The sequence below is a fragment of the Mycteria americana genome, chromosome 5 (genome assembly GCF_035582795.1).
Source record: "Mycteria americana isolate JAX WOST 10 ecotype Jacksonville Zoo and Gardens chromosome 5, USCA_MyAme_1.0, whole genome shotgun sequence".
Taxonomy (NCBI): domain Eukaryota; kingdom Metazoa; phylum Chordata; class Aves; order Ciconiiformes; family Ciconiidae; genus Mycteria; species Mycteria americana.
The window spans coordinates 6,864,341-6,890,044 of NC_134369.1; the positions used below are offsets into that span (position 1 = coordinate 6,864,341).

Here is a 25,704-nt window from a genome sequence, read left to right on the forward strand (position 1 = left end):
AGGGGATTGCTCTTGCATTACTATGTGTTAGTCACACACGGCGTGACTATATATCCAGTTAGTGAGAGCCCCAGATTTATATACTTGATGAAGAGATGAAAATGCAATTTTTAATAGGAAAGCAACAGAATAAAACGACCTCAGTGCAGATGGTTTAGTCTCCAAATTATATTTGATTTACTTTTTTATCATTACAGTTGTACATGTGAGGCAATGAAGTGTTTTATTTGCATTAGTTAAGAAAATGTTTTAATCACTCAGCTGTTCCTAATCAAATCATACAGCTAATTGTTTAGAAAAGTTTGCTAACCAAAACCATTTGTAAATGCCAACACCTGTGTACACCTCAGCAGAAATGAACCTCTGCTGAAAATTTAGGCCAGAAATATTCTTTGCCATGATGATTTTTCTCATGCAACAACCTTGTCCCAAGGCTAGCCATCACGTATCAATAATTAGTACTAAATAGCTGGTGGTCAAAGAGAATTGTTGGAAAGCGTTATGTAAGCCGTAATTTGATTAACAATAGGAAATTCTGTTTTGTAAATCATCTGGAATTAACACAATGAACAATCTAGGAATTACTACTCATATCTGGAAATGCCTAACATTTCTGGAAACTTATGCTTCCAGAAACAACTAATGGTTCCTGTATTATTCATTGTGCTGATTCCCAGATGACTCACAGCCCAAAAAAAAGGAAAAGAGAAAAGGCTACTGTCTGCAAGAAATTTGCAAGTAAGCCAAGTGCAAGCAAGCCAGTTACAATATAGAGCAAAATATTTCCAAGATTCATCTTTGACTCTGCCCCACCAAAGGCATGGGTAAAGTTCCCATTACCTTGAGCAAGAGTTAGAGAAAACTTGTTTAGGAAATGCAGTCCTCAATGTCCCTTGCTGAGTACCTTAGTTACTAAGGTAGTTATTTTCTCCATTTATGCTGAAGCAGCTTTGGACTCCTGATCCTGTCACTGCAGCAGAAGCAACAGTAGCAAATGGACAGATACCGTTCTCAGACGTGTGCTCACATTCTTGGCAGTGAATTAAGACTAACCTGATCCCTTGCAGAAAAAAAAGGAGGGGAAATAATATTGATAAATGGAATAAGACAAACAGAAGATTTTATAAGGTGCAAATGATACCATTTAAATGACTGCCATGGAATTAGTGGTCCTAACTACGATTTATAACTTGCAAGTCTTCTCAAAAGCTGTAGTATCATGGTCATTGCTCACTTTAACACTTTTGAAAATCCTATGCATACATTTTCAGGAATGCGAGAAACCACCACAAAACAAGCTTGACTTTGCAGCCCATAGTTATACGTGATCCCAGCTGGACTACTTCAAAAGCAAGGCAGGTTAGTTTTAATATATGTCTGAGTATGTTTTGGTTAGTGCATCCACCTCGGCAACAAGACTTCCTTGTTACTTCAAGTTCTTCAGTTTTACAAGTAATCAAAAGATTACAAACTCCTGTCTATGATTTTTCAGAAAGTAATGTTAGAGAGCTTGGCCTGATGCTTTGTAGGTTGGATCGGTTCAAATGTATAACGTTTTTTTTAAAAATCAGCAATAGGAGAAAATGAGCAAAATGTGCTTCTTTGAAGATAAATACATTAAAACACGTAAGTAAGTGTAATGGCAATGCCTTGTACTTGCAGAATGGTTGACAAATCCTCAGAACTGTGCCTGGACAGCAGCTTGACCCTCCGAAAGCCCAGTTTCCTGGGGCAGCAAACGTCAAGCACATCTCATAATCGTACTCTGCACAAGGTGCTTTGGGAGGCAAGAGTGAAGATAAGTAGAAAACGGGAGAACCTGTATGGTTTCATTACCCAAAGAAATCTTTGCTGCTATTCCAAGAGTTTTTATTTGTGCTAAACTACTCCTTCATCAAATTTACATTCAAATGACTCCATTGCAACAAGAGGTTAAGAAAACACGGGGTATGTCACCCTTTGCCATCATCCTACGTGCCGACTTTATACAAAAAGGGAGTGATTTTGAAGTCCAATGCCATACCACTCCAGGAGCATAACCTGTAAAATATACTGTAGGATGACAGAGTAAGCAGTGATTTAGCAGGTTTGAAACCAAGGGTGAAATCCCACCTCCCACCAAAGGTATGGCACAGTGCCAGGGGCCAGGTTTTACCTGGAGGTTATTGCTAGTATATCCCAATGTACAACAGGGGAGCCAGTAAGGGGAATATTCATTGCCTTTTTTTTCCAAAGCAGTATTTGTACCTCTGAATGTGTCTGCCCTAAGCTATTTGGTAAATGGGGTGAAAGAGGCCCACACGCTCCCGCTATTCCTTTCTGTTCAGCCATTGTGCTGCTACCTGCAGATTTAATGCTGGAAACTTAATTACAAGGGCTCTTCCTTGAGAGAAGCAGTGGGAGGGGATGGAAAGGCCACCCCGTAGTTGTAGATCTGCCCTCTCTGCTCTGAAGGCTGGTGGCACCGAATAAACAGCGCACGTTGCAGCCATTTAACCCGCGGAGATGTTCTGCTGTGGGTTGCTCTTGTAGAGAGGATGGGTTGTCCAGCCCTGCCTTCCGGACACTTCTCGGTTTTGAACGTACCCTCTTAATTTTCATTTCAAACAGTTGTCACAGCATTGCTTTGGGTTGGTTTAACCTTGTTAAGGCTCCGAATACCAACGTGTTTTGAACGCCTCTGAAGCTGCCTACTGTGAAACAGAAGCATTTATTCTGTCACCAGAGGGAAGCTGCTCTTCTTTGTGCTTTTGTGCGTTTGGTTGCTGAGATCCTTCAGCAAATTTACGCTCAGGCGTCACCTGTCCAACCCTGGAGGAAACCCTCCACAGTCTGCCACGGCACTACAGCCCTGCTGTCTCAGGCTTTCCAGCGCCCCGGCAAGATGGTCCCTATGGAAAAGCAGGTTTATCAGCTGGCACAGGCTCTGGGAGCATAAACCCCAGTGGGATTAAAGCACCAGAATGGACCGATTTATGAGACTAAATGTGGTATTCAGAGGCCCTGAATGCCAGCAGCGAGGCTGGGGCTTCTCATCCAATGCGACCAAGCTGGAAGAGCCATAATATTTCCCAAGCCTAAATTAGCCCACAAACTTTATTCAGTCCAGCTTCTTTCCATTAAAGCCGATCATACATCTTTGCTTCTAGACCGTAAAAGTGGAAACAGGCAGGGTAGTGTTCCTGCAGCTCCGCAGAGCACCCAGTGCACCCTGGTTCAAAGTCAGTCGTAGCAAACGACCGCGCTGGGGCTCCAGGTCCAGCTGCAGGGGCGAGTTTAACCAGCGCCCATCGCATCCTCTGCAGAAGGGCCCACAGAGCCACGAGCAAGTCATCTCGGATGGCAGTTCCTAAGCCATGCCATTCTGAATAAAAGTCGTAAATTGTAGTAGGAGGTATAAATTCCCTATCGATATTCCGCACCAGCCTCGGGCATGGGAGAATAGCACAGTGTTAGGGCTGCTGAATGAGTGCTCTGTGTGCACCGAGTCATTAAAAACCTGGGGAACAGTCAACCATGACTGCACAAAAATAAATATAGAGCTGACTGTAAATAGTACCCCTTCACCTGCTTCTTCAAGTAGAAGTTTCTAAGAATGTTTGTTAAAGGGAATGATTTTTTATTTTTTTTTTACAGGGAGATTTTGGTATATTTCAATTGAAACCATATGCGTGGTCTTATGCTGCTCAAATACAAAGTCAGTCTACTTTTAAATTTAATACACTGTTAAAAACACCTAAATAAAAATCCGAGTGAATGTGTTAGGATACAAAAAGGACATTTTCCAACTCCTAAAAAACAGATCTGGGAATACAAGTGAATTTTACTATAGAAGCATGTTTTGTTTTATTCTTTATTTGCTACATTGGGAAAAGGTATGGGTGAGAGGAGATTAAACCAGTTAAATTCTAGGAATTTTTTTCTGCCATTTTCCATCTTCTCTCACTTTTATCTGCACAAACATTACTATTATAAATATTCTGGTTTTATCTGAGGCGGAAAATAGAAAAGCTAAACCATTGCGGAGACGTGTTTAATAAAACTACATGCAGTTGGTTAGCCTGAACGTGTAGGCTCCCACTCTAAATACATGAGCAGGGACTTTAAAGGATTGGTGAGAAGAGGAAATTTGATGACTAACCAGTATAAAATGTGTCAGGATCTAGCTTTTATTCAGGAATTCATCCCTGATCTTAATACCTAAGATTATGTGTATAAATCAGAAAATGCCATCCTTATAAAGGTGGCAAAACTGGGAATTATATAGTGTAAAATCTGCTTAAATTGTTGGGGAACCAACCTAGAGAATAGACCTGGTGAAATTCAGCTTTCAGAAAATGTAGATGTTTTCAAGACCCTGCCTCAGATGAATATGTTAGATCACAGGACTGTAAATCCTGAGCATCTGTATCAATGGATTAATCCCATTGGAAATGACATCAGCATTTCCCCACCAGACTGTCTTAGATTTCTTCCAAGGCTTTTATTCAAATTCTTTTCCAACCCTGCCTGAGCAGAACCCATCAGGTTATAAGCTTTTTCTATTTTGTAAAGGAGGGAGAGGAGGAAAGAGAAGCAAAGGTTGGGGTTTTTTTTTAAATCCTAAAATAAATCTTATTTTTCTCCTAACAGGTTAGAGGCAAGGAGAATGCATTATCATGACTAATTAGTGAATTATGTTTCTGTAACATCTGCGAAGTATATGTTTTCACATACAGCCTTTTCACGTTCACGTAGAGCATTAAAAATAACACAGAAAGAACTGAAAATCAAATCAACATTTTAACAGCACGATACACTGTCTCTGTAACAAACCACAGTTACAGTAATGGGAAAACTTCTCCATGTGCTGGCCAATGATGATGCTTTTTTAAGTGTTTTCATTTCCACCGAGGAAGTGTTATTATTTCCACTTCAGGAACCTTGCTGAAAAAATACTAGCGATATCCCTTTTGGGGTTCGAGGTTTTCCATCAACAGACAGAAACTGCACTAGTATAATACCAGCAAACGCTTCATCTCTCTCTTAATCCCCCTCCCTTCTTAGGAAGCATCCAGCTGCATCACTTCTCTTTTCAAAAATAACCTGAGCACATCCTCAATTTTCTGCATTAAGCACATTATATTTACATAAAGTAAACCAGCACCCCCTACAGAGAGGGGCTATGGTAAAATCTCTTTCTGTATTTTTCTGCCAAGGTTGAGCTCATTTTGGTGTTGGCTAAAGTTGAAGTAGATTCAATACTAATTGCAGATTCTTCTGAGACAACCAGCCTGACAGACCCTTTCTATTAGTTGTACTCACGTTCAGCCACATACCCAATACTTCCTATAACTACTCGTGTTTTTTGAATTTGGTTTTCTGCATTGCTTATCCAAGAGGAGCCGGTGCTAAAGGACTCAGAGGACTCTATGCCCAGACACAGCTGTGGTTTCAGCCTGAGATCTGTGAAGCAGAAAAGGGTTATCAGAATCTGTCAGCCTTAAACATAAGCTAAGAACAAAGTTGTTTTCTCCACAAAGCTGTATTTGAGAAATCTCTTGTTCAGTTGTTCCAATTCCGAATTAAACGCGCCTTTCTGAGAAATTCAAAATTTCAATGTAACCACAGATAAGCATGCTGGTCCTGGAACATTCAGTACAGTTCATACTTCAGCATATTTATTCCTAATTTCTGTTGTATTCCGAAGTTATACTGAACGAATATTAAGTGCTTTATAAAAGGTTCATTCAACAAATCTTTTTTTATTCTGGAGAATTTCTGGTATATTCTTATGGCAATTTTCCTACAAAAAAACTGGCATTATTCTTTCATGGGCTATTTCATGCCCACCCATTTGAGCATTTAGTACTACACCCTACAATTAGAAATTACACACACATACTTGTTAGTCTCATGTTTAAACAAGGTATCTTTATGTAAAGCTATAGAACAGTTCGCAGCAGGAAAACAGACGCCAGTAGTCAGAAAACAACATTCATACCCTAAAGCCTGTGGGGCCTTTAGGACCATATAACATATATCTGTTCTCCAAATTAATGGCCATTGACATCTGAAATATTCTGATGCTGCAAAGTTTACCGTCATCTGCAACAGAAATAGCAAGCATGTGCGAGCCAAGAACCAAAGATGAAGCACCGCTTGCAGAGGAAGGTTATGCAAGCGTCACCTGAAATCCAGTGCCGAGCTGCGTATATGCCATCAGTTTATGGGCAATTTCTGGACCGGAGGCTGATTTTGGTGCTGTTGCATAAGAGGTTATGTGGAGTAAATTCTGCAGTTCTTTCTTTGTAGTACTATAAACCTAATGCTGTTCCGTGGAAAAACAATGGCTTTACCACAGCGGAGTATATCATGCCAAGTATTTGTAAAAAGACAGTATCAGTATGCTGCTTTATTTTTGTTTCTGGTACTTTTTCCTCATTTTATGCAAAAAGGATTTTTAAATGCTTGAGCAGGCATGGAGGGTAAAATACTGTCATGCTGAAATCAATGGGCCTTTTGACAATGCCAGGGTTTCAATGAGGGCCTTCATGGGAGCATGCCACAAGGAGCAGCTGTTTCTTGGATGCATCCCAAAAGCTCCCCAGATATCTGATCTCATACAACTACCCCTATGGGTTCCCAGCAGAAAATGCAACGTTCAGCAGAAAACGGCTTGCTCTCCTCCCTGGTTCTCTCCACCCCGCGTTTCTGGTATTCCTGAGACATTCCCTTCTGTCCTCCTTCGGTTTTAATGCCCTCTGTGCCTTCCAGATAATGCCAGAAATTACTTTTGAAAACTCTACGTTGACGCTGATTTTTATGTTGTTCTTTCAGCCATTGCTGTGGTGTTCCTGCTGCCGTTAACTGTGATGAAAATGTCTGACCCTTCAACCCAGGTCTTGATGGATAAAGGTAATTGTTCCTTTCAGTGTGTGTCTTTAAAAAAAAAAAAAAAAAATCTGATTTTCATTTGTATGCACATGGTTTTATGGACAGTTTAAGAGTATTCATTTTAGATTATCTCACTGCAGTCTTAAGACTTTTGTCTTTTAGATGTGATTTTGGAATGAATAACGGCTACTCATGCACAGTATTGTTCTGTCAGTGTCAGCCTACATCTTTTCCATTGTTTGATGCTTTTCAGTTAAAATTTAGGATTCTGTTGCGGTGTAATCCTGAACCATAATAGGTATCGCCTTGGATCGGGCCGTTGTGTATCTTTCAGCAAGTTCCAGCTTTTAGCAAAGCTTTGCCCACTGAGTCACCAAGGCTGCAGATCCCGTATTGCAGACTTCCTTCAGAAGCAGACATTCCAAGTGGGTTACTTGGGGAGAGACTATTTTGATGTAAAATTTAAATAAAACTTGGATAATGCATGTTGGATTGAAAACAGCAGTGGCCGGGAGTCGGCAGCTGCAGCAGGGAGCAACAGACACCTCTTAGTCTCTTAATGCATGAAGAGACGGAGAAAAAGTATTTACTAAGGCTGAATATTTTACCCACTGTGGCACTGGTGAAAGCATAACCATGCTGACAAAGCTATAGCCGAGTGATTTACAGCGCGGTACTTCCATGAAGAGACCTCAAAAGTGGAGTCCACCACAACCCAAGTATCAGCCAAACCAGTCAACTGGCAGTAACACCAGCCGGGGTGGAAACTTATGTAGATAAAGTACTATGGCTGGCAAAGAATTGGGAACCAAATAAAATATTAGGTGAAAGAAGAGCGTCCTGGGAATAAAATTGTTTGAAAGAGCCCCTGTTGGCAAACATAGACCAAGGACAAATGCCAAGCAGGCTCAGTTGAATAAGCTTTAAACCTTTTATAGAAAGCTGAAGCACAAAAGCTTAGCCCAATCCAACCTATTTATATGAGTGTTTTCTGAACTTAATTACAAATTCAAAAGGTTTCCAACTGTGTGGAGTGTTTCTGTTTGGATAGTTTGTCTGGCCTGGGTTTTCAGCAGTGCAAAAGAAGGCGCCTGGACTCTGCAAACATTGCTCACCTTGAGGTGTAGGTGCGCTTGGTCTTAACTGACTCCGAGGCTTGGAAAGTCTCCTTAAAGCCGTTCAATAAGTGAAGGGTTCAGCTATTACCCTTGCTGTCTCCGGGTTAGGTTTTTGTTTGTTGGCTGACTGGTTGGTTTATTTTTTGCTCTTGTTTCTTGGTGTTTGTTAGTCTTACGACCTTCTGCGCTTACGTAAAGCACTTCAGTAGGCTCTAAAGTCAATACTTGGGAACGCTGATAGCGCAGGTTATCATTAAGTATTAAAGGCCACACTGCCAGCGAGAACTTGCATTCAGTGCTGCTGTGTCGTACCTTAAAGGGCCTGGCCATGTAGTTAAGCCCGTCACTGAGCTCCCAGGAACCTACCGACCTACCCAGTGGTAGCAGGGGCACCTGGGAACAGAATCAGCAGCCAGCCACCAAAGCCAGCCATGTGGAGATAGGAGCCTCGCTGGAGCCTCTCGAGGAACTGCGAGCGAAGAAAGGAGCAGCTTGTGGAGCTCAGCACCCTTGAGCTCGAGAAGAGCAGCCGGTCTCTACAGCAGCTGTTTGCTTCACGTGTGCCCAGAAACAGGACAGCTTGTGATTAGAGAACGAAGCCGCCGTGAGGGAAGGGGCTCGAGACTCTGCGTTTGACATGCAGGTGTCCAAAGTCACGGCAGCATAAGAAATGGTAGAGCCAAAGTCCCCTGAGCCCCATAAGGCTCTATCTACAACGCCCAGCGTAACAGGGAAAAAAGCAGAGATACAATGTAAGCGGCTGGCCTGTTTCCCATCCAAGTTAACTGTCAGCATCATAGTTATTTACAATATGCAGAAAGTATCAGGATGATAGTTAAAATATTTACATTAAAGAGGTGATATAAATATTTTTGCATGCAAAGCCCTCACGAGCAGCAGTGGGAGTTTTAACGCGGGATGACTGCAGGGTTTGGTATAATCTCTGCTAGCTGGTGATTTTTTCCATGGAAGAGGAAAGATGATGTGAAAGGAGCTGGTAACTTTACAGACCCTTTCTTTTTGTGATCTCACCTTGATTTAACAACTCAGAGACAGATTTATACTAGTTACACGCAAGGTTCAACCCTGCCGTAATCCAGCTACTGGAGTCACACAGAATGTTGTTTCATGAAAGAGAAATGCTTAAAATTTTACACAGTCAGCCCCGCAGGATGAACCGTATTTGGATTTTCCTCAGACGCATCTGACATTTTATTTAAGAACAGATTTCGCGTCTCATTTCCCCACCTTTACCCTATGGAGGTTTACTGCATGACACCTTATACTTGAGCCTGCGTCTCTTTCGCTTTCAAGTTTTTAATCGGTGACAAACCGCGCGGCCTGAGCGACTAGGCGTGCGAACCTGAGCGACTTGCAGCTTTGCGGAGTCCCCCTGAGGAGGAGTCCCTCTTTGCGGAGTCCCGCTGCCTTTGCCGAGCGGGCCCGCTGGGACAGCCAGCCTGTCCGCGCAGCGGGCGTTCCTCACGGGAAAAACGAGACAAGCCGAGCAATTCCAGGTTGGGGGGGGTGTTTACTGAGGGGGGAAAGGCGTACGCGCCTCCCTCCGCTCCCCGCGCTGGGCAACCCCCGCGGGGGGCGATGCCCGGGGCGGGGGGCGGCCCGGCCCGGCCCTGCCCTGCCCTGCCCGGCGCTGGGGCCGCTTCCCCCTCCGCGCGGGCTGCCCGGCTCTTAAGGCGGTGCGCCCGCAGCCGGCCCCAGAGCGCCGCCAGCCCTCCGCGCCGCCGACCGCGCTACCCGGCCCGGCCCGGCTCGGCCCGGCTCGGCCCGGCCCGGCCCGCAGCGGAGCCGGCCGTGCCCGCGGGGCGGCAGCGGCGGGGGCCGGGGAGCCCCATGGGGCGTGGGCGGCGCGGCCGGGGGCAGCGCGGGGCCGCCCGCCCCTAGGCTGCCGCAGCATGCCGGCAGCGCTGCGCCTGCTGTGGCTGGGCTGCCTCTGCAGCCTCTGCCGCGGGTACTTCGAGGGCCCGCTGTACCCCGAGATGTCCAACGGGACCCTGCACCACTACTTCGTCCCCGACGGGGACTACGAGGAGAACGACGACCCCGAGCGGTGCCAGCTGCTCTTCAGGGTGAGCGAGCAGCGGCGGTGCGGCGCGGCGGCGGCGGCGGGCGGCGGCGGGCTGAGCCTGCGGGAGGAGCTGACGGTGCTGGGCCGGCAGGTGGAGGACGCGGGCCGGGTGCTGGAGGGCATCGGCAAGAGCATCTCCTACGACCTGGACGGGGAGGAGAGCTACAGCACCTACCTGCGCCGCGAGTCCGCCCAGATCAGCGACGCCTACTCCAGCTCGGACCGGTCGCTGAGCGAGCTGGAGGGCAAGTTCCGCCAGGGGCAGGAGCAGGGCGGCCGGGAGGAGGCCCGCTTGGGCGACAGCTTCCTGGGGCTGCTGCTGCACGCCCGCGCCCTGCTCCGGGAGACCCGCCACATCTCCAGCGGGCTGCGGGACAAGCACGACCTCCTCGCCCTCACCGTCCGCAGCCACGGCGCCCGCCTCAGCCGCCTCAAGAACGACTATCTCCGCGCCTGAGCCGGGACCCGCCGGCCCGGCCCGACCCGGCCCGGCCCGGCCCGGCCCCGCCGCACCGCCGGGGGCGCGGGGCTTCGGTCGGCGCCCTCGGCCCCGCCGCCGCCCCGGGAGGTGCCCGGGGGCACGGCCGGGCTCTGCTGGAAGGAGCACCTCCTGGCGCCAAGGCGCCCTTCATCCTGGAAAAACTTATTTATTACGTCTGACTTCCTAAACAAACAGCGCGTTCCTATAAACCGGGAGGTTAGAGGTATGCTTAAGTTAATAGCCCGTATTTAAAAAACTACCCCGTGTTATATCGTTCATCTTTGGTTACAAAGCCAAGTAAGCTTTCTCGTCTCCCGTTCCCCGTCGTCGGTTTATGTATCGCCTTTTCTACTGCGGCTCACCTGCCGCAAACGTGGATAAACGTGGTGCTCGCCGGCCACGTCCGGGCTCGCGTGTAGCAGATGCTTAAATTGCTTTTGTGGTTACTCTCCTTCAGGGTGAGACCTCTGGCCCTCTATTAACTTTCTTAAACTTTTGTAACGGTATGTATTCTACGCACGTAAAACGTTGTTCTACTACATAACTTAAAGCTGTGATTTCCATTTGCGTTTTGAAAGATGGGAACTATTCTGGCAGGATTTGTACTTCCAGGCTTGCTTATCTGTGACTCTAAGCTATCATAACCCCAAGAGCCAGCCAAAAAGGCTTATGTCAGATACTGAGAATGCTGATGCAGACTTTTATAGTAAGAAGAGGGAGCCCTAGCAGTGATTGTAGGTTCAGATCCCAAATCTGAGAGCTGGGTTTCTTAGAGCATGTTTCTAAAGCAGACAAAAAGGTTTAGTCTGTGCCAGCACAGTGACATTTCTTGTTGGTGCCTTTGTACTTTTGCTAGCTAAGCTATTAATAAAATTATTTGTGCTCCTAGACAATAGCAGAAGTGCCTAGGGGGAAGGAGGGGGGGGATTGTTTGGGTTTTTAGACTCATTGCTATTTAATTGTCCATTTGGGGTAATATGGCTACTCAGTTACAGATACTGCAGGCAGAATCACTGTTTGGATGAAAAAAGTTCATATGTTGTTTTAATAAATATTTGAAAACAATGTTAAAGCACGTTTTTTTCTTTTATTGTTCTGCTTGAGACGCTCTTGATTTAAAACATGCTGTTGTAACATGTCTTTTCAGCAAAAAATTGCGAGTATGTAGATCCTGCCAAATGAAATAACTTGCTTTTTAGTAAAAATAAATAAAAATTTACAGACTCAAGAGGTAAGCAAGTTTCATTAAAAGCAATGATATAGAAGGGTGTGTAGGGCGGATTTTTTTGAGTTTGAAAGCCTTTTTAAGAAACTAGCAACCTCGTGGCACTGGAAGAGAAGCTGTTTGATGCACGTTTGAGGTCCCATCTTGTTGACCCTACTCACGTTCAGTTATACTTTGGTCTGCGAACCATCCAGTAGGTAAGTTACTCGGAAGTGCAGCGGGTCAATGTAAGTCACCTGGGACCAGAGCGCCGAAGGCACCGAGAAGTGTCTGATGAAGGTACATGCTTGCAGAACCTCTGGACCATCCAGGCGGCTCACTTTTCACTAAAGGCAGTGAGGTGTAGCTCCTAGCAGGATGCTTTAAGATGTCAGTTTGCACCTTCAGATCCCCAGTATCTTTGAAGATCTGCCTTTCCAGCCCCTGAAAAAACTGAGACATTTTATTGATTGACTTCAGTGGAACCATGAAGTGTTGCTTTCAAGTTGCTTTCAAGTATGAGCAGGTATGACGGGTTCTAGCTCTCAAAAATTAATTTGTTTGTGATACTTTCCTTGCCACTAGGGTTAGTTATAACAATACAGGAGCAAAAAGGGCCATCTGAGTCACTGAGTCTTGTCTGTCCACTGTCACAGCAAACCATATAGCGTTTCTGGGATGGACCAAGCTCTAAAAGCGCCTTGAGAGTTTCATTCACGTCTCTCCTTTCTCGCTGAATCTTACCCATTTAGAAGTAGGTGCCAAAGATGTCATGTGGTTCCATTTGGGCCCAGATGCTTCTTAAAAGGAGTTTTAGTCTCTGCTTACTCACTTTCGGAGTCATTGGTTACAACATGAATAGTAAACATCAGTACAGAAACTAAAATGGCAGGCCATGCTAGTTTTTTAGCTATATGAGAGCAGTATTCAAATCCTAGTAGGAAAATAGTAGTAGTAGCAGTAGTGTAAAACACAGCTTCTTGAATATGCTTTAAGCAGCTTGGCTATTCTATTTGCAGCAGCAAACTTTTAGTCAAGCTCAAACTGTCTCAATGTATGCAGCATACCAAGAGAGTAAATATTTGCAGAGCGCTTACTTTTCAAAGCAGGAGATTACATGACCTATGGAGATTTGCAGTCCAACTCATTCTGCTCAATACCCCTGCCTGTAAGTTGTCATCTAATTAAGCAAAACCATGGTTCTTTAACATCCACACTAACATTTCATACGATAAATATGAGTATTTTGACAAATAGCTCCATTGATTTATGTTTCAGCAAAATATAAACATTTTTATATTTGCAATTGAAACAAATTCAGAATTCTGCTCTGTAACATTCATTATAAAAGGCTTTAAATGCTCTCTTTCAAAAAGAAAATGCATACATCTGAGTCTGGTCCATGCGTAAGTTCACGTGTTTAGTAAAAAGGGTCAGTCTTATGTGGATTTGATTAAGCCAGTACAAAACTTTTAAGACATTTAAATCTACTAGAATTTGATTTACGTCATTTTGACTGGTCTAAGCAAACGTATATATTAAACGTATCCATTAAATGTATTAATTTTGAGTCAGAACTGATGCATTAAATGGCCTTCATAAATCTGCAGTGCCTGCAAGAACTGGGTGTTTAGTGATATCCAGCAGTTAAAAGTTTTAAATTCAAAATAGTTCTTTGAAAACTACATTGCAATCCTCTTTGCAATCTTATATTTTTCTCTGCTTTTGCTTTTTTATCTGATAAAACTTAGTTAATTAGGAGAGATGAAGATCCTCTGGTTTTACACAGCCTATTCAAATAGTAAAAGCCTTTTAATCATTGAAAACTCAATAAGGAGTTTTAAGCAGAGAGCTTTAAAAGGACGATTGTAGCAGCTATTTTGACCCAATAGCTCCTCCTGTTGTGTTTAAATATTGCATCAGTATTGGGCTCTTTTTTCGTCTTTTTTTTTTTTTTTAAATGCAGAAATTCAAATTAAGATTAAGCTGACTTGGTCTTTTTTGTGGTGTTCTGGAGATTTTCAAATATATGTTGTTTTCTGAATTTATTAAAGAGTTGATGGTACTGAAGAGCAGATGACAATGTTTTCTGAAAAAAAAAAAAAAAAAAGTAATGCAGCTGGGACAGTCATAGAAAGCTTACTTAATACTTAAGTTTTCTTTGCCGCTCAGCCTGTGATTTAACTCACCGAGAGTCAAAGCAAGGCATTAAGAGACACACCTCCACTCCTCTCCAGGTAGCTTACTTTTGAAGGCAATGCTCTGCTGTGGACATTCTCGTGTCTACTGATACACACATGGGGAGGAAGAAGCTTAGAGTGTGAATACGGAGCAAACTGCTATCTCACATCAGCACTAATAAAAGCTTGGGAAAGAAAAGGCTGTGCTTGCCTTGTGGTAAGTCAATGGCTAGGAACTTGGTGGGGGGGGGTGTGCAAATTGTGGCTTGCTAAATTGTAACTTCCAAGGTTTCACAGGTTGACCTACCCAGGACCATCCTGAGAAACAGAGAAGTCGAGGGAAGCTTTCAAAAACACGGTAAGCCTTTCAAAAATCCGGTGTGTGCCAAGCTGGGTGTATGAATTGTCTGAAGCTAAGTTGTTGCTCCTATAGGTTGTCATGTGCTCGGATGCAGGTTGCCAAGATGTGTACCTCAGAAGCAAAAAATATACTTGCCTTAGTCAACAGAAACAACCTGGTGGGCTACAGAGAAAGCATCACCTCTGGTTATAATCTTACCTAGAAAACGTGTGTTTTGTGGAGAAATTCTGTTGGGTGCGTCCGTTGCTGTTGGTGTAGCTCTTTATTTAGATGGGCTTCATGTTACTTTACCAGCTTCTTACTCATGTTTCTCAGATATCGCTTTTGTGATTGGTAAAGAGGTTTCCAGCTAACACTGAAGTGTTGTTGAGTGAAATGTGTGACAGCCATTATTCCTGAAGTAATCCTGTATGTTCAAAATCTGGCACTATTCTCTCTTTTAAAATGTATTTTTGCTTACAACCCATTGGGGAATTTATTTTCTATTACTTTGATTTTTGGCAAGCCATTAGAAAAAATTGAACAATTTGTGGGTCCATATTTCATTCCTGAAGTATGTGAAACTGGCAAAAATACTGACCCCACTACATGCTTTTTTAAAAAGCTTTTATTAGAATATATATGTATAAAAAGACTATAACTCTGTGCTTATTTTATTTTCTTCATAAAGTTGTCATCCTGCCTACAAGATCAGTTTACAACTGGAAAAGGCAGAATTTAATGACTAATTCTGTAACAAGAAAAACATATGGTCTCCATAATCATTACATTTTTAATGATGTGGCTTGGACAGAGTCATTCATGGCTTGTAGAGTCATTCGTCCTTGAAAACTGCCTTACCTTGGGGAGGTATCGCTGATGGTCTCCAACATGCCATTAACATTCTTTCATAAGAAAAGACAATGCCAAGTGTATCATATTTTCTCAGGTGACAACCTTCCTTAGGCTGTATGTATACATATTTTAAGTGCTTAGAAACTGCCTGTGTAGTAGTAATTGTTCGTGTCTGAACTTTCGGAGGGGGGGGAAGTCCTTGGAGAAGGTTGGCTTAGGGAGAGATGCATTATCCAGTGCTAGATATTGGCAAGTGCAGGATGACTGAAAAAGCCATGTACTTGCATCATATTTTCCATACTTTTTCCATGCTGCAAACATTTCACTGTGACAGGAGTTATGAACATAAATTAGTTTTAGTGTAAATAATAGAGACTTTACTATAGATAGACTGTCCAAACTGCAAGATGTTTTTTTCTGTCTACTTATCATCTCTTCTCAAAAATAACGTGACCAAGATTTTCAATTTAGTGCTAGGTCCAAGACAATTAATTCAGTGGGCCTTTGGCCTTAGGTTCTCAGCTTTTCTGACTTAAATTTATCTAAGAGCTTGTTATGCCTTTACCTGAGTAATGATAAAGAATTCTTTCCCATACACTTTCTGTGTTGACAGCTCTTTGGTTAATCAAGAGCAGTCAACTCTTCTTAATAGCAGGCTTTGTCCTCTTTTATGAGTATGAATTTGTTTCTAATTTAATGTGATTTAACTGAGATTTGTATTAAAATTCAGAGTAATATGAGTGCATATGTTAAATATCTTGCAAATAATTTTTATGTTTTGATACTTTCTTACAAAGTAATATACTTATTAACTCTGGATTCTAACAGAGGCACAACAAAACTCAAGCTAGTTCATTCAAGGGTCAGCACACAAGTCAGGATGCTATTAGGTTTGTAATTTTAAATAATATCTTGCATATCCTCTAACTTCAGAAGAGTAACCCTAGAAAAAAATGGAGTGAATGAACAAGAGGTAAACCACACTCAGGGTTTTTTTCCTGATATGAGTGCAGAGGAATAAACTGAAGAAAGAAAACTGAAGTTCACCCTGTGCTCATTTACCCTAGAAGCTAATTTGCAGCCAAGGTCCAGTTTTTGTTTCTGACATTTATATTTCTGTGGCAATTAGGGTTTTCAAAAAGCCAGGCATCCTTCTGTGCTAACATACATATTGATTTACAGCTCCTGTCCTAACCACCTTTCCATTGTGTCTGGTTCCGCAACCATATGCAGGCTGCGTGGTATTTATTTACTTACGTAAGTCTTACTGAATTTGGTATTAATTCCTCTACATTTCTGAGCTACATGTCAGCCTGCCCTGCCACACAGACGTGTCAGGCCTGCTCTAAGTTGCTGCTTACATCTCCTCAGCACACATGCAGAGCTGAAGCTCACAGGACCAGGAAAACATCATTGTTGTTGGTACGTCTGACCCCACTGGGAATACTGGTCTAGTTCATAGCCTTTTACTGTCATGTCAGGGTAACAAATTTATTGGACGAACATCAGAGTTTGCTTCCTAAGGATGTTCTGCTTCTTATGCTCTTTGCATGTTAGCCGGTGATTTCAAATTTTGCAATGCCCTTTACCTACTAATTGCTGCCAAGCTTAAATTTATTTGGCAGTAACTTACTGCATAGACTAGTAGTCACATGGAAACCTACGGCGTAACCCCCACGGTATCGTACTTCCCTGTATGAACGATAGCGACAGAGTAAAGCCCAAAGGGAATCAGTCAACTGATCTTGCACTACAGGAGTCAGCAAACAGGCATGTAAATGTACGGTAAAATAAATAAGGTCCAGATTTTCATTATATAGCACTTCTGACATACCTCTCTTGAAATTCTTTCTTTTATAGATACTCAGCAAATACAAGCACAACACTAATGATTCATATTTTGCTGAGTTATGTCATCTTGAAGGCAGTTTGTTTTTATTTCCACTCGGATAGGATACTTTTCCACTTGCGTATTATGTAACACTCCTTATAAAAATAGAGACCCGGTCTTGCAAACACCTTGGAGTGCTCCTGGTATCGAATGAGACTTATGACTGTTTCAATTCTCACACCCTCCTTATTATGCTTATAACACTTCAAATTGTTCCCCTTTTGCCTTGGAAAAAAAACCCGAAACATTATTGGTCTATGCACAGCTTTTCTTCCTAAGGTCTAAACAAAATTTCTTCTGGTTCTTTTTTTTCAGCCTGATGGCGATTTATATGTATGCTTATATACTTAGTTTATGTTAATAACAGATTTCACTCATTAAAAACCTCTAAATATATTATTTTGACAGAACTTGATTTGTTTCTCCACACTTGAAACTAATTGATTCACTTGAATCTCCCTTTAATTAGTAAAAATAAGAAATGAATTATAAATGTATACAATATAAAATGTTTTCTTTTGGCCAGTGTGCATTTAATAGAGTGTATAGAGTGTGCACTGGTTCTAAAAGAAAACAAAGCAGCAAAAATACTTGAGAAACCTAGTGTTAATGTAAGAGGTTGCAAAGCCAACAGCGTAAGAGTCAGGAAATTAAAAACTGTGGCTTCTCCTTGCAGATTAGCGATTGACACAAGGAATAAAGTATGTACTCTTTATAAATATATCTACAGGTACAGAATTCTTTCTTTTTTTTTTTTTTTTTTTGTAATGAAGAGTAATTAAAACTCCAGAATAAATAAATAAAGGAATTTGTAAACAGTATATATTTTGTAAACAGTATATATGAAATGTACCCAATTATCTGCCAGACATCCAGTTTATCAAACCTTGAAAATAATGTAGAATTTTCAAGCTCCTGGTTTCAAACAATGTATTTAAATAGCGGGGGGAGGTATACATTAGTTACTTTGTGTTCTCTCTATTTTTATAAGTAGTGTTACATAATACGCAAGTGGAAAAGTATCCTATCCGAGTGGAAATAAAAACAAACTGCCTTCAAGATGACATAACTCAGCAAAATATGAATATGTGTGTGCCATAGAGAAAATGGGAAAAAAAAACAAGGCAAGAATTTGAAAGAAAGGTGGAAAACGGATTTGGGACCAAATTTGAAAGCAACTAATTCCTACCACTCTTTCCTTAAAAGAAAGTCATGCATCCAACTCCATGCATTACAGCACTGCTTTGGCACGTGAAGATTGTTTTTTATTGAAGATGTTGAATGATAACTACCAACAAAAATATTTAATTTCCTATAAGTCGCGGACTGAGTCTTAGCCCTTTTTAGCTGCCAAAATGCTTAGACAGTCTCTAAACAGTCATTGAACATTTTCACTTCTGCATGTACTTGTTTCCATCCAACTAGCCAACTTTTCATCTTTGTGAATGCTTTACTGTCTGTGAAAAGTGCTGCTTAGGCAACATTCATGTTGAAGGTTTTCCCTTTACTGGTTATACTGAGGCACCAGGACTTTTCCGGGTGCTTTGCAGACCACAGTACGGCCACTGAGTGTCCAGTGGAGCAGGTACCTCTCGCACAGCTGGGAAAAAGCTTCCCATCAGGAGGAACAGAAAGGTTTTCCTTTTTCTTTCTAGTTCAGCTCTTCTTTTTCATGTCAGTCATGCCACCAGCTTATGCATGCTGAAGAAGGTGGGGATTCCAGTCCGGTACAAGCTGAAAACTTGAAGACCAACATGGGCCACTCCAGCTGAAAACTGGTAGGTGCTACATCCCACCATTGCTTTCAGCTACACAAGCCATATTTCTGTCTGTTAGAACCTCTTCCCCTTCAACCGTGAGAAACACACTGTTCAGGTAAATGCAGCATTAACATATTTGCCGGCCAGAAGGTAACGGCCACTAAATAATGAGGGTATGTTACTGCTGGTTTTGAATTTATTCCCAGGAAGCTCATCTGCCTGAAACTTACTGCTCACAAGATTTGTTTAACAGTAAAATCATCTCATAGAATCATAGAATCATATACGTTGGAAAAGACCTTTAAGATCATCAAGTCCAACCGTAAACCTAGCACCGCCAAAGCCCACCACTAAACCATGTCCCTAAGTGCCACATCTCCACATCTTTTAAATACCTCCAGGGATGGTGACTCAACCACTTCCCTGGGCAGCCTGTTCCAATGCTTGATAACCCTTTCGGTGAAGAAATATTTCCTAATATCCAATCTAAACCTCCCCTGGCACAACTTGAGGCCATTTCCTCTTGTCCTATCACTTGTTACCTGGGAGAAGAGACCGACCCCCACCTTGCTACAACCTCCTTTCAGGTAGTTGTAGAGAGCGATAAGGTCTCCCCTCAGCCTCCTTTTCTCCAGGCTAAACAACCCCAGTTCCCTCAGCCGCTCCTCATCAGACTTGTGCTCCAGACCCTTCACCAGCTTTGTTGCCCTTCTCTGGACATGCTCCAGCACCTCAATGTCTCTCTTGTAGTGAGGGGCCCAAAACTGAACACAGGATTCGAGGTGCGGCCTCACCAGTGCCAGGTACAGGGGCACGATCACATCCCTAGTCCTGCTGGCCACGCTATTCCTGATACAAATCCGCACCATTAACTCAGAGGATACAGACAAGGGCCGCTCCATCTGAAACAGCAGGGACGTTTTATGCCACAACATAGGCTCGGTGTGGCCATAGTCCCACTAAATCTTCCCTGTAAAGGCCATCTTTCGTATTTGATGATGTTTACTGTAGGCTACATCTGGCATATAAAGAGCCCAGTTTGTTTTTTTCTTTTTTTCTTCTTTTTTTTTCTTTCTCTTTTTTTTTTTCCTCTCTCTGCTTCTGTGGTAAGGGCACGTGGCTCATCACACCTAGTGAGGATAGCCAGGACACTCTGTGGTATATTTCTTCCTAGGTCCTTGCTTTTGTCCCATGGTCCGAAGAGGGTTCTTAGCCTGACCTCTCTCCCCACCAAAAACCGGGACCCTGAAGTGGCCGGGAAGTGTTTGTTACACACAGAGGAGAAGCCGCCACGGAAACGGTGGCTTTTTCCACCCCACTTCATCTTCAAATCAAGGCCAAATGCCTTGTTAAAATCCATCCCTCGGCCAAGCGCAAGCTCAGTGCGGTGGTTAACAAGGAACTAGCCGAGCCCGAGGTGTGTTTCGCAGGGGACTAAACAATTTATGAAAGATCCCCCTCAGCCTGAAAGAGATCCCCGGACAGAACTCCCGGGAAACACCCCGCGCGGGTGGGCCGCTGCGAGCCGGCGTTACCCGGCGCTGCCCGCCGGGAGGGCGCTGCGCCGGCGGCGGGGTCCTCCCCGGGGCCGGGCCTGCCGAGCCGAGCCCCGCCGCGGGGGAGCCAGGCGGCGGGCGGGCAGGTAAGGGGAGCCGGGCCGGGGGGCGGGAGCGCGGCGCCCGCGGTCCCGGCCCGGTGCCGGGCGGGCGCGGCAGCCCGTGGCGGAGCCGCTGAGGCGGCTGCTGCCGGCAGCGCCATCGGCCGCAACATCCTTCCCGCCCCACCCGTCAGCACAGCGGTGGGGGCGCGGGCGCGGGCACGGCGTCCTTCGCGCTTCTGAGAGGGAAGCGCGGGGGATGGCGGTTGCGTCCCGCCTCCTCCTTCTGTAAATGAGCTGCTTTGTCATTTACGCTAACAACGCCAATGTAGCAGATTGAAACTGGAGTGGGACCGAAGCCCGAGCCCCAAACAGGGATCCTGCGGGCAGTGTCTCTTCCTGGGCCTTCATACGCGCTTGTACGTGAAGTAATGTAAACGCGCTGAGGTTTTTTTCCCTTTAAGGTACATCTTTGCTTCTGTTGTAATCCGAGATAAGAGCATCAGGCAAATGTTTTCCTGCAGAGACTTTTTGGTACGTTTGTACACAAGATTCAGCCTTGCTGTACACGCGCTGTATTTTCTCTAGGGTTATTCTTTTTCTGAAGTTTGCGTTATTTTTTGACTCGGGCAATGCTTACAAGATAGAAATCCTCAGTTCAAACCGAGGCCAGTTCAGGCTCTTCCTGCAGTTGTCTTAAGTTTTTATGGATTCATGTTAAATTCTGCTGCATCCTACATGGAGCTGGTTACATTGACCAGCTTCTGATGCAGCCAACTGGTTTTAAGGCATGGCTTGGTTATGATACACTAACTACACCCTTCATTTCTCTGCAGCTTCTTAACCTCGTGTGAAGAGAACGTATGTTATCCAAAGTAGCTCAGCTGTCTCAAAGTACCGTTAACCAGAATGAACTTTTAAGCAGCTGTACAGGTAAAGCTAACAAATGTACTGCTGATGTCAGCAAACAGGGGAGTCTGGATGATGTCTCGTGGGGTGAGGTTTGAGGAGGCTGAAGGAGGCAGATTTTTGAGAAAGAGAATAGTGAGTATTACCTTTTAACTGGAGAGCTAGGGAAGACTGAAAGCATAGCCTCCAGGTGATGGGGACCACCTTAAATCGTAATTGCCTGTCAGCATCCAGGCTGACTCTCGTCATGCTGCTGAGGATTACGAGTTAATAACGACAAGGAGAGCAGAAAATCCATGAGCCTGGGGTGGTGTTCACATAGGATGGTGTGACTTGTAGGAGCTGTTGGTAGTATTTGTTTTAAACTATGCAAATCTGAGGTCTGATAACTGAGAGCAGAGTTATGTATGGGTATCTTCCAGGTTCATGCAGATAACAGTAGTTCAGAGACAAGAAATGCAGAGAGCTGTGATGCAGAGAATTTGTTTTGCATTGTCAGTTGTTCTTCAATTTGACCACGGTTATGAGCACGCTAACTTTAGGTGAACCAGTGAGTTCTGCTTCTAGTTTAGTGCAGAATGCAATTTCAAGTGTAAAATAGCAGCGCAGGGATAAGTGTCTGCCTGAAAATTTTGAGGGGGCAAGGGGATAAAAACTCCTGGAACTCTTGCTGGTAATTTAGTTTCCATTAATTTGAGATTAGTGTCCTACTTTTATTGTAAAAATGGAAAAAAAAAAAGAAATAATAAGGCAAACCTCTAAAAAACTCAAGAACTGAAAAACTACACTGAACACGATTAAGAGAATCCATGTTATGTGACTGATTCCATTAAGCATCTTCAGTAGCCTCTTAGAATAAGAGATGTGTTTTCTGCAGTGGCCTGGCACCATCAGCACCAAGCATTTGGATTTGTTTTTTCTTACCAGCAGCTCAGCTATCTTGGACTCCAGGTTTTTTGAGACATAAAGTTACATTTCTCTAGCATTTAGTATCGTGTCTTAACATAAAGGTTTTGGGAAAACAGCAGTATAACCCACTAGTTATAGTTGTGCAAATTACTGATCAGGAATAGAAATGGTCCTTTTGCCCAGTTACACCATTTGTAGATACACTTAATAGTAAGGGGAGGAAGAATGTTTTCTTTGTCATCGAGCAGGAAGGTTTCTGTGTGGTACTTTTAAGCATGCAATTGGAGGATTTTCTGAAGATATTAGTATGAACGGTTCCGAGTTCTTCACTGCCATTTGCAGGCTCACCTTAATGTTCTATATGTGCTCAATGTAAAGAAAAGTCACTTAATTAGAAATCAGGAATAACGCACAGTTTCCAGAGAAATCTACCCAGTTCCTGGACACCTTTCCTTTCCTTACAGCATGCTGGAAATGGGCAGAGCCATCAGACTGGGGTTTCTTGTTCATGTGGCAGCTAGGGGTTTGCTAGCGCTACTTGAGGAATGTTTCATCCCAGCTGTATACCTTCTGTTATCCATTGCTCCAGGAAGAAGGAATGCTGGCACTGGGCTGCCTTTGTCGTTCCAGCAGGAGCTGTGGGTTACCCTCTTCCCCCTTGCTGGCTTGGAGTCCTGGAGGCTGGTGGTCCCTGGGAGGGTCAGAGTGGCTGGGCACTGTGTCTACGACCTGCAGCTGGATAGCCTGACTGGTGCAACGGTGCAAGTGAGAAGGAGGGGGCTTGATGTGCCTGCCACTCACCTGGCACACAGGTCCCAGCTGGGAGGGCTGAGCACCGTAGTAGAAGTAGTGACAAATCCCAGGTTGGTATGAAATGCTCTATTGGAGTAGTCCAGTAAAGACATGCTGGGCAGCCTCTGGGGAGAATTTGACCCAGAATACTCTAGCACCCCACTGATGCAAACTGGAAAAAATCCTACCAAAGGGAGAAGTTTCTGCTGTGGTGCTGTGTGTATGGGACAAAAACTAGACTTGCAGATTTATTTAATTTGTGTATCTAAGAAGAAAAACATCTAGAGGGCATGCTGTAGCAGATATTTTTAATCATTGTCATCTGGATTTTCGTTTTAATAATGACACCATGATATGACTAACTCAGGGAAAACAATAAACAGCCTTTTTATTGTTACAAGATTTCTCTCGGTAGGTGGCTAACCTGAAAAATTGCTTTACAGCAAAGACAGAAACAGAAGTTTAATGCAAACACTGCGGTGTATTTGAAGAGTAAATGCTTAACTTCGCCACAAGGTAAATCTTTTTGCTATAATAATTTTCATGGCTTCATCTTGCATCACCAGCAAACTGAGTAATACTAGAGTTGGAGGGCCCAATTCTCTCCGAATTAACAATGGTGTTATGCAGGTACAAGTTCATTGACTTCAATAAATAGACATAAAGGAAAGATCTGAATAGGTCTGGAGTCTTGGGGCAAAGTAACAGTAGACAAAGTAGATCTGCATAATAAAAAAGCCACATATAATGATTTTTATTAATATTGCAAAGTGTCCAGTGGAATCGTTTCCTGCCCTAAACATATCGAAGGCTCCTGCTGCAGCCTGTGAAGGAGATCCTCCCCTCTCTCTGTGGGATGCAGTGCTGTTTCAGGTGCTGGCTATTAGGACTGGGAGTATTTCAAGGGAGTACTCTGTGATGAACAATAGGTTTGACTGATGACACCAAAACCTGAAGTCTCGTGGAACAAGGGTACCACCAACAGCAGTGTAGGCTTTCTCTGTCTGGTAGTAAAGTTTAGGGCTGCCACCATCCACAAGTCTCCCAGCAGTATCATGTTTACTGAATTGTATATAGCAATGGTTGTCTGTAAACAGAAGCATCAGTTAATCATAAGATTAGTGCCATGAAAAGTAGTCCTGCTGAATGTAAACTCTGACAGTGTAACATCTGTGTTGGAGCTAGTTGCCAAGGCTCTTTTTGTAGTCAGTGGAGAGAAATAAGAGCTCAGTTCCTCTCATGCTAAAGCAGGTTTCTGACAGGGTCAGCTGAATTGTGATCCAGATGTGCCTGTTAGGAGTGCTGGGGATGGTGCATATGATGTTCAGGTGTAGGTCACTACGGTACATATCTGAAGGTAGGCGAGGTGAACCCTGCTGTACAAGCTTATCACATCCAAGCAAAGGTGAAAATTCCCATTTGGCTTACAGCCTTCCCCATCGTAACATAAATTACATGTAACTTACCTTAGTAGCTTCCAGAAGTTTTTTTATTCTTTTTTTATCTAGAAATCGTGTCTGGCAGGATTGGTTGCATCTGGGTTTTTTTAGGTTGACCTTTCATTCCAAAGCATTTACAAAACTTACTGTCATGGATTTAGAAGAGATTCTGCTTGACATGCATTTTGCATGACTGAGTTATCCATTACTGGGTGAACAAATACTAGTTAAGTGACATCTGTGATAGGAAGACAATAAAATCACCTCAGTTTCTTGCTGTGAAAGAAAATTCTGATGTGGTTTTCTATTACCACTAGTGATACGAGGAGCCCCTTAGAAGCAAGTTCAGATTTCTTAATTGAATGGTAAAATAGATACTTAGAAGACCTTTGAATCTGGCAAGCTTCACACAGGACTTGAAATTTAGTAATGAATCTTCCCCCAGAGACAGTCAGAAAGTAAAGTCTTAAATATTTTTTCCTGCCCCTTGTCTTGCCATTTTGAAGGAAAAGATTTATAAGAAGTTCATACACAACATCCAGGTAGTTATAACCTCCATGCTAAAGTTAAAAGGAGAAGAGCCTTTGGTTAGGTTAAACACTGAGCATGTGAATAATACTTAAATTATTTGGTAAGCCACGTAAGTAAAATGAGAAAATTGTGTACAAAACCAGTATGTGAACTACTGGATGGATGTAATGAATGTATGAAATACATTATGGACAAACTATGTAATGAACTACTTAGATGGGTGTATTCTGTATATCCAGTTGCCAGAATTTCCCCTACCCTCCTCTGGTAAGCCAGAGGAGCTTCCGCTGTCCTTAAACTTCAGAAGCAAATTCTGGTTCTTATGGTCTTGTCTTAAGCAAATACCTACAGGAGTACCTACTTACATTTAGTACACAGAGAAAAGCATCCATATCCCCAAAGGAGCTGGGTAGTTGGTTCTGGGAAGAGCTCTCTGTGCTTGAATTTCTTATACACTTGAAAGACAGGCAGAATAAATTGATCCGACCATTTATGTTGCTCATATGCTTTCTAGCAGTGTTCTTAAATTCAAGTGGGTGTGAGTGCCATGCTTTGTGCTGGACAATTCAGCGTTGTCCGGATGTCAGGAATTTTCTGATCTTGCTTACCCTGTCATGCTTTACAAGTTTTCTGGTGTGCAGCTACCTGTTCACCAGTCTTAGATAAACTGGGTAAGGGGTATGTGTGAAGATACTCAATTCTGTCTGTATCATGCTGACTTTGGGTACGGTTAGTA

General features: G+C 43.3%; 2 protein-coding genes across 3 annotated transcripts in view; both read left to right on the plus strand.

Annotated features, from left to right (window-relative positions):
• The first annotated feature begins 9,684 nt into the window (after positions 1–9,684).
• Positions 9,685–10,550, plus strand: FIBIN (fin bud initiation factor homolog). 2 transcript variants are annotated; one of them, XM_075502029.1, is made up of 2 exons: positions 9,685–10,081; positions 10,172–10,550. In XM_075502029.1, exons 1-2 carry the CDS (start codon positions 9,908–9,910, stop codon positions 10,535–10,537), a joined length of 540 nt encoding a protein of 179 aa, XP_075358144.1. In that variant the 5' UTR covers positions 9,685–9,907; the 3' UTR covers positions 10,538–10,550. The 2 variants fall into 2 exon arrangements, with proteins under 2 accessions (XP_075358144.1, XP_075358143.1); XM_075502028.1 differs by having other exon boundaries at positions 9,687–10,550.
• A 9,723-nt stretch (positions 10,551–20,273) lies between these two features.
• Positions 20,274–25,704, plus strand: part of BBOX1 (gamma-butyrobetaine hydroxylase 1) — a 43,388-nt gene continuing 37,957 nt past the window's right edge. Inside the window, exons 1-2 of the mRNA XM_075502030.1 lie at positions 20,274–20,433; positions 21,225–21,321. Of these exons, the coding sequence (XP_075358145.1) occupies positions 21,252–21,321 (70 nt within the window). The 5' untranslated portion in view covers positions 20,274–20,433; positions 21,225–21,251. The remainder of the gene's footprint in view (positions 20,434–21,224; positions 21,322–25,704) is intronic.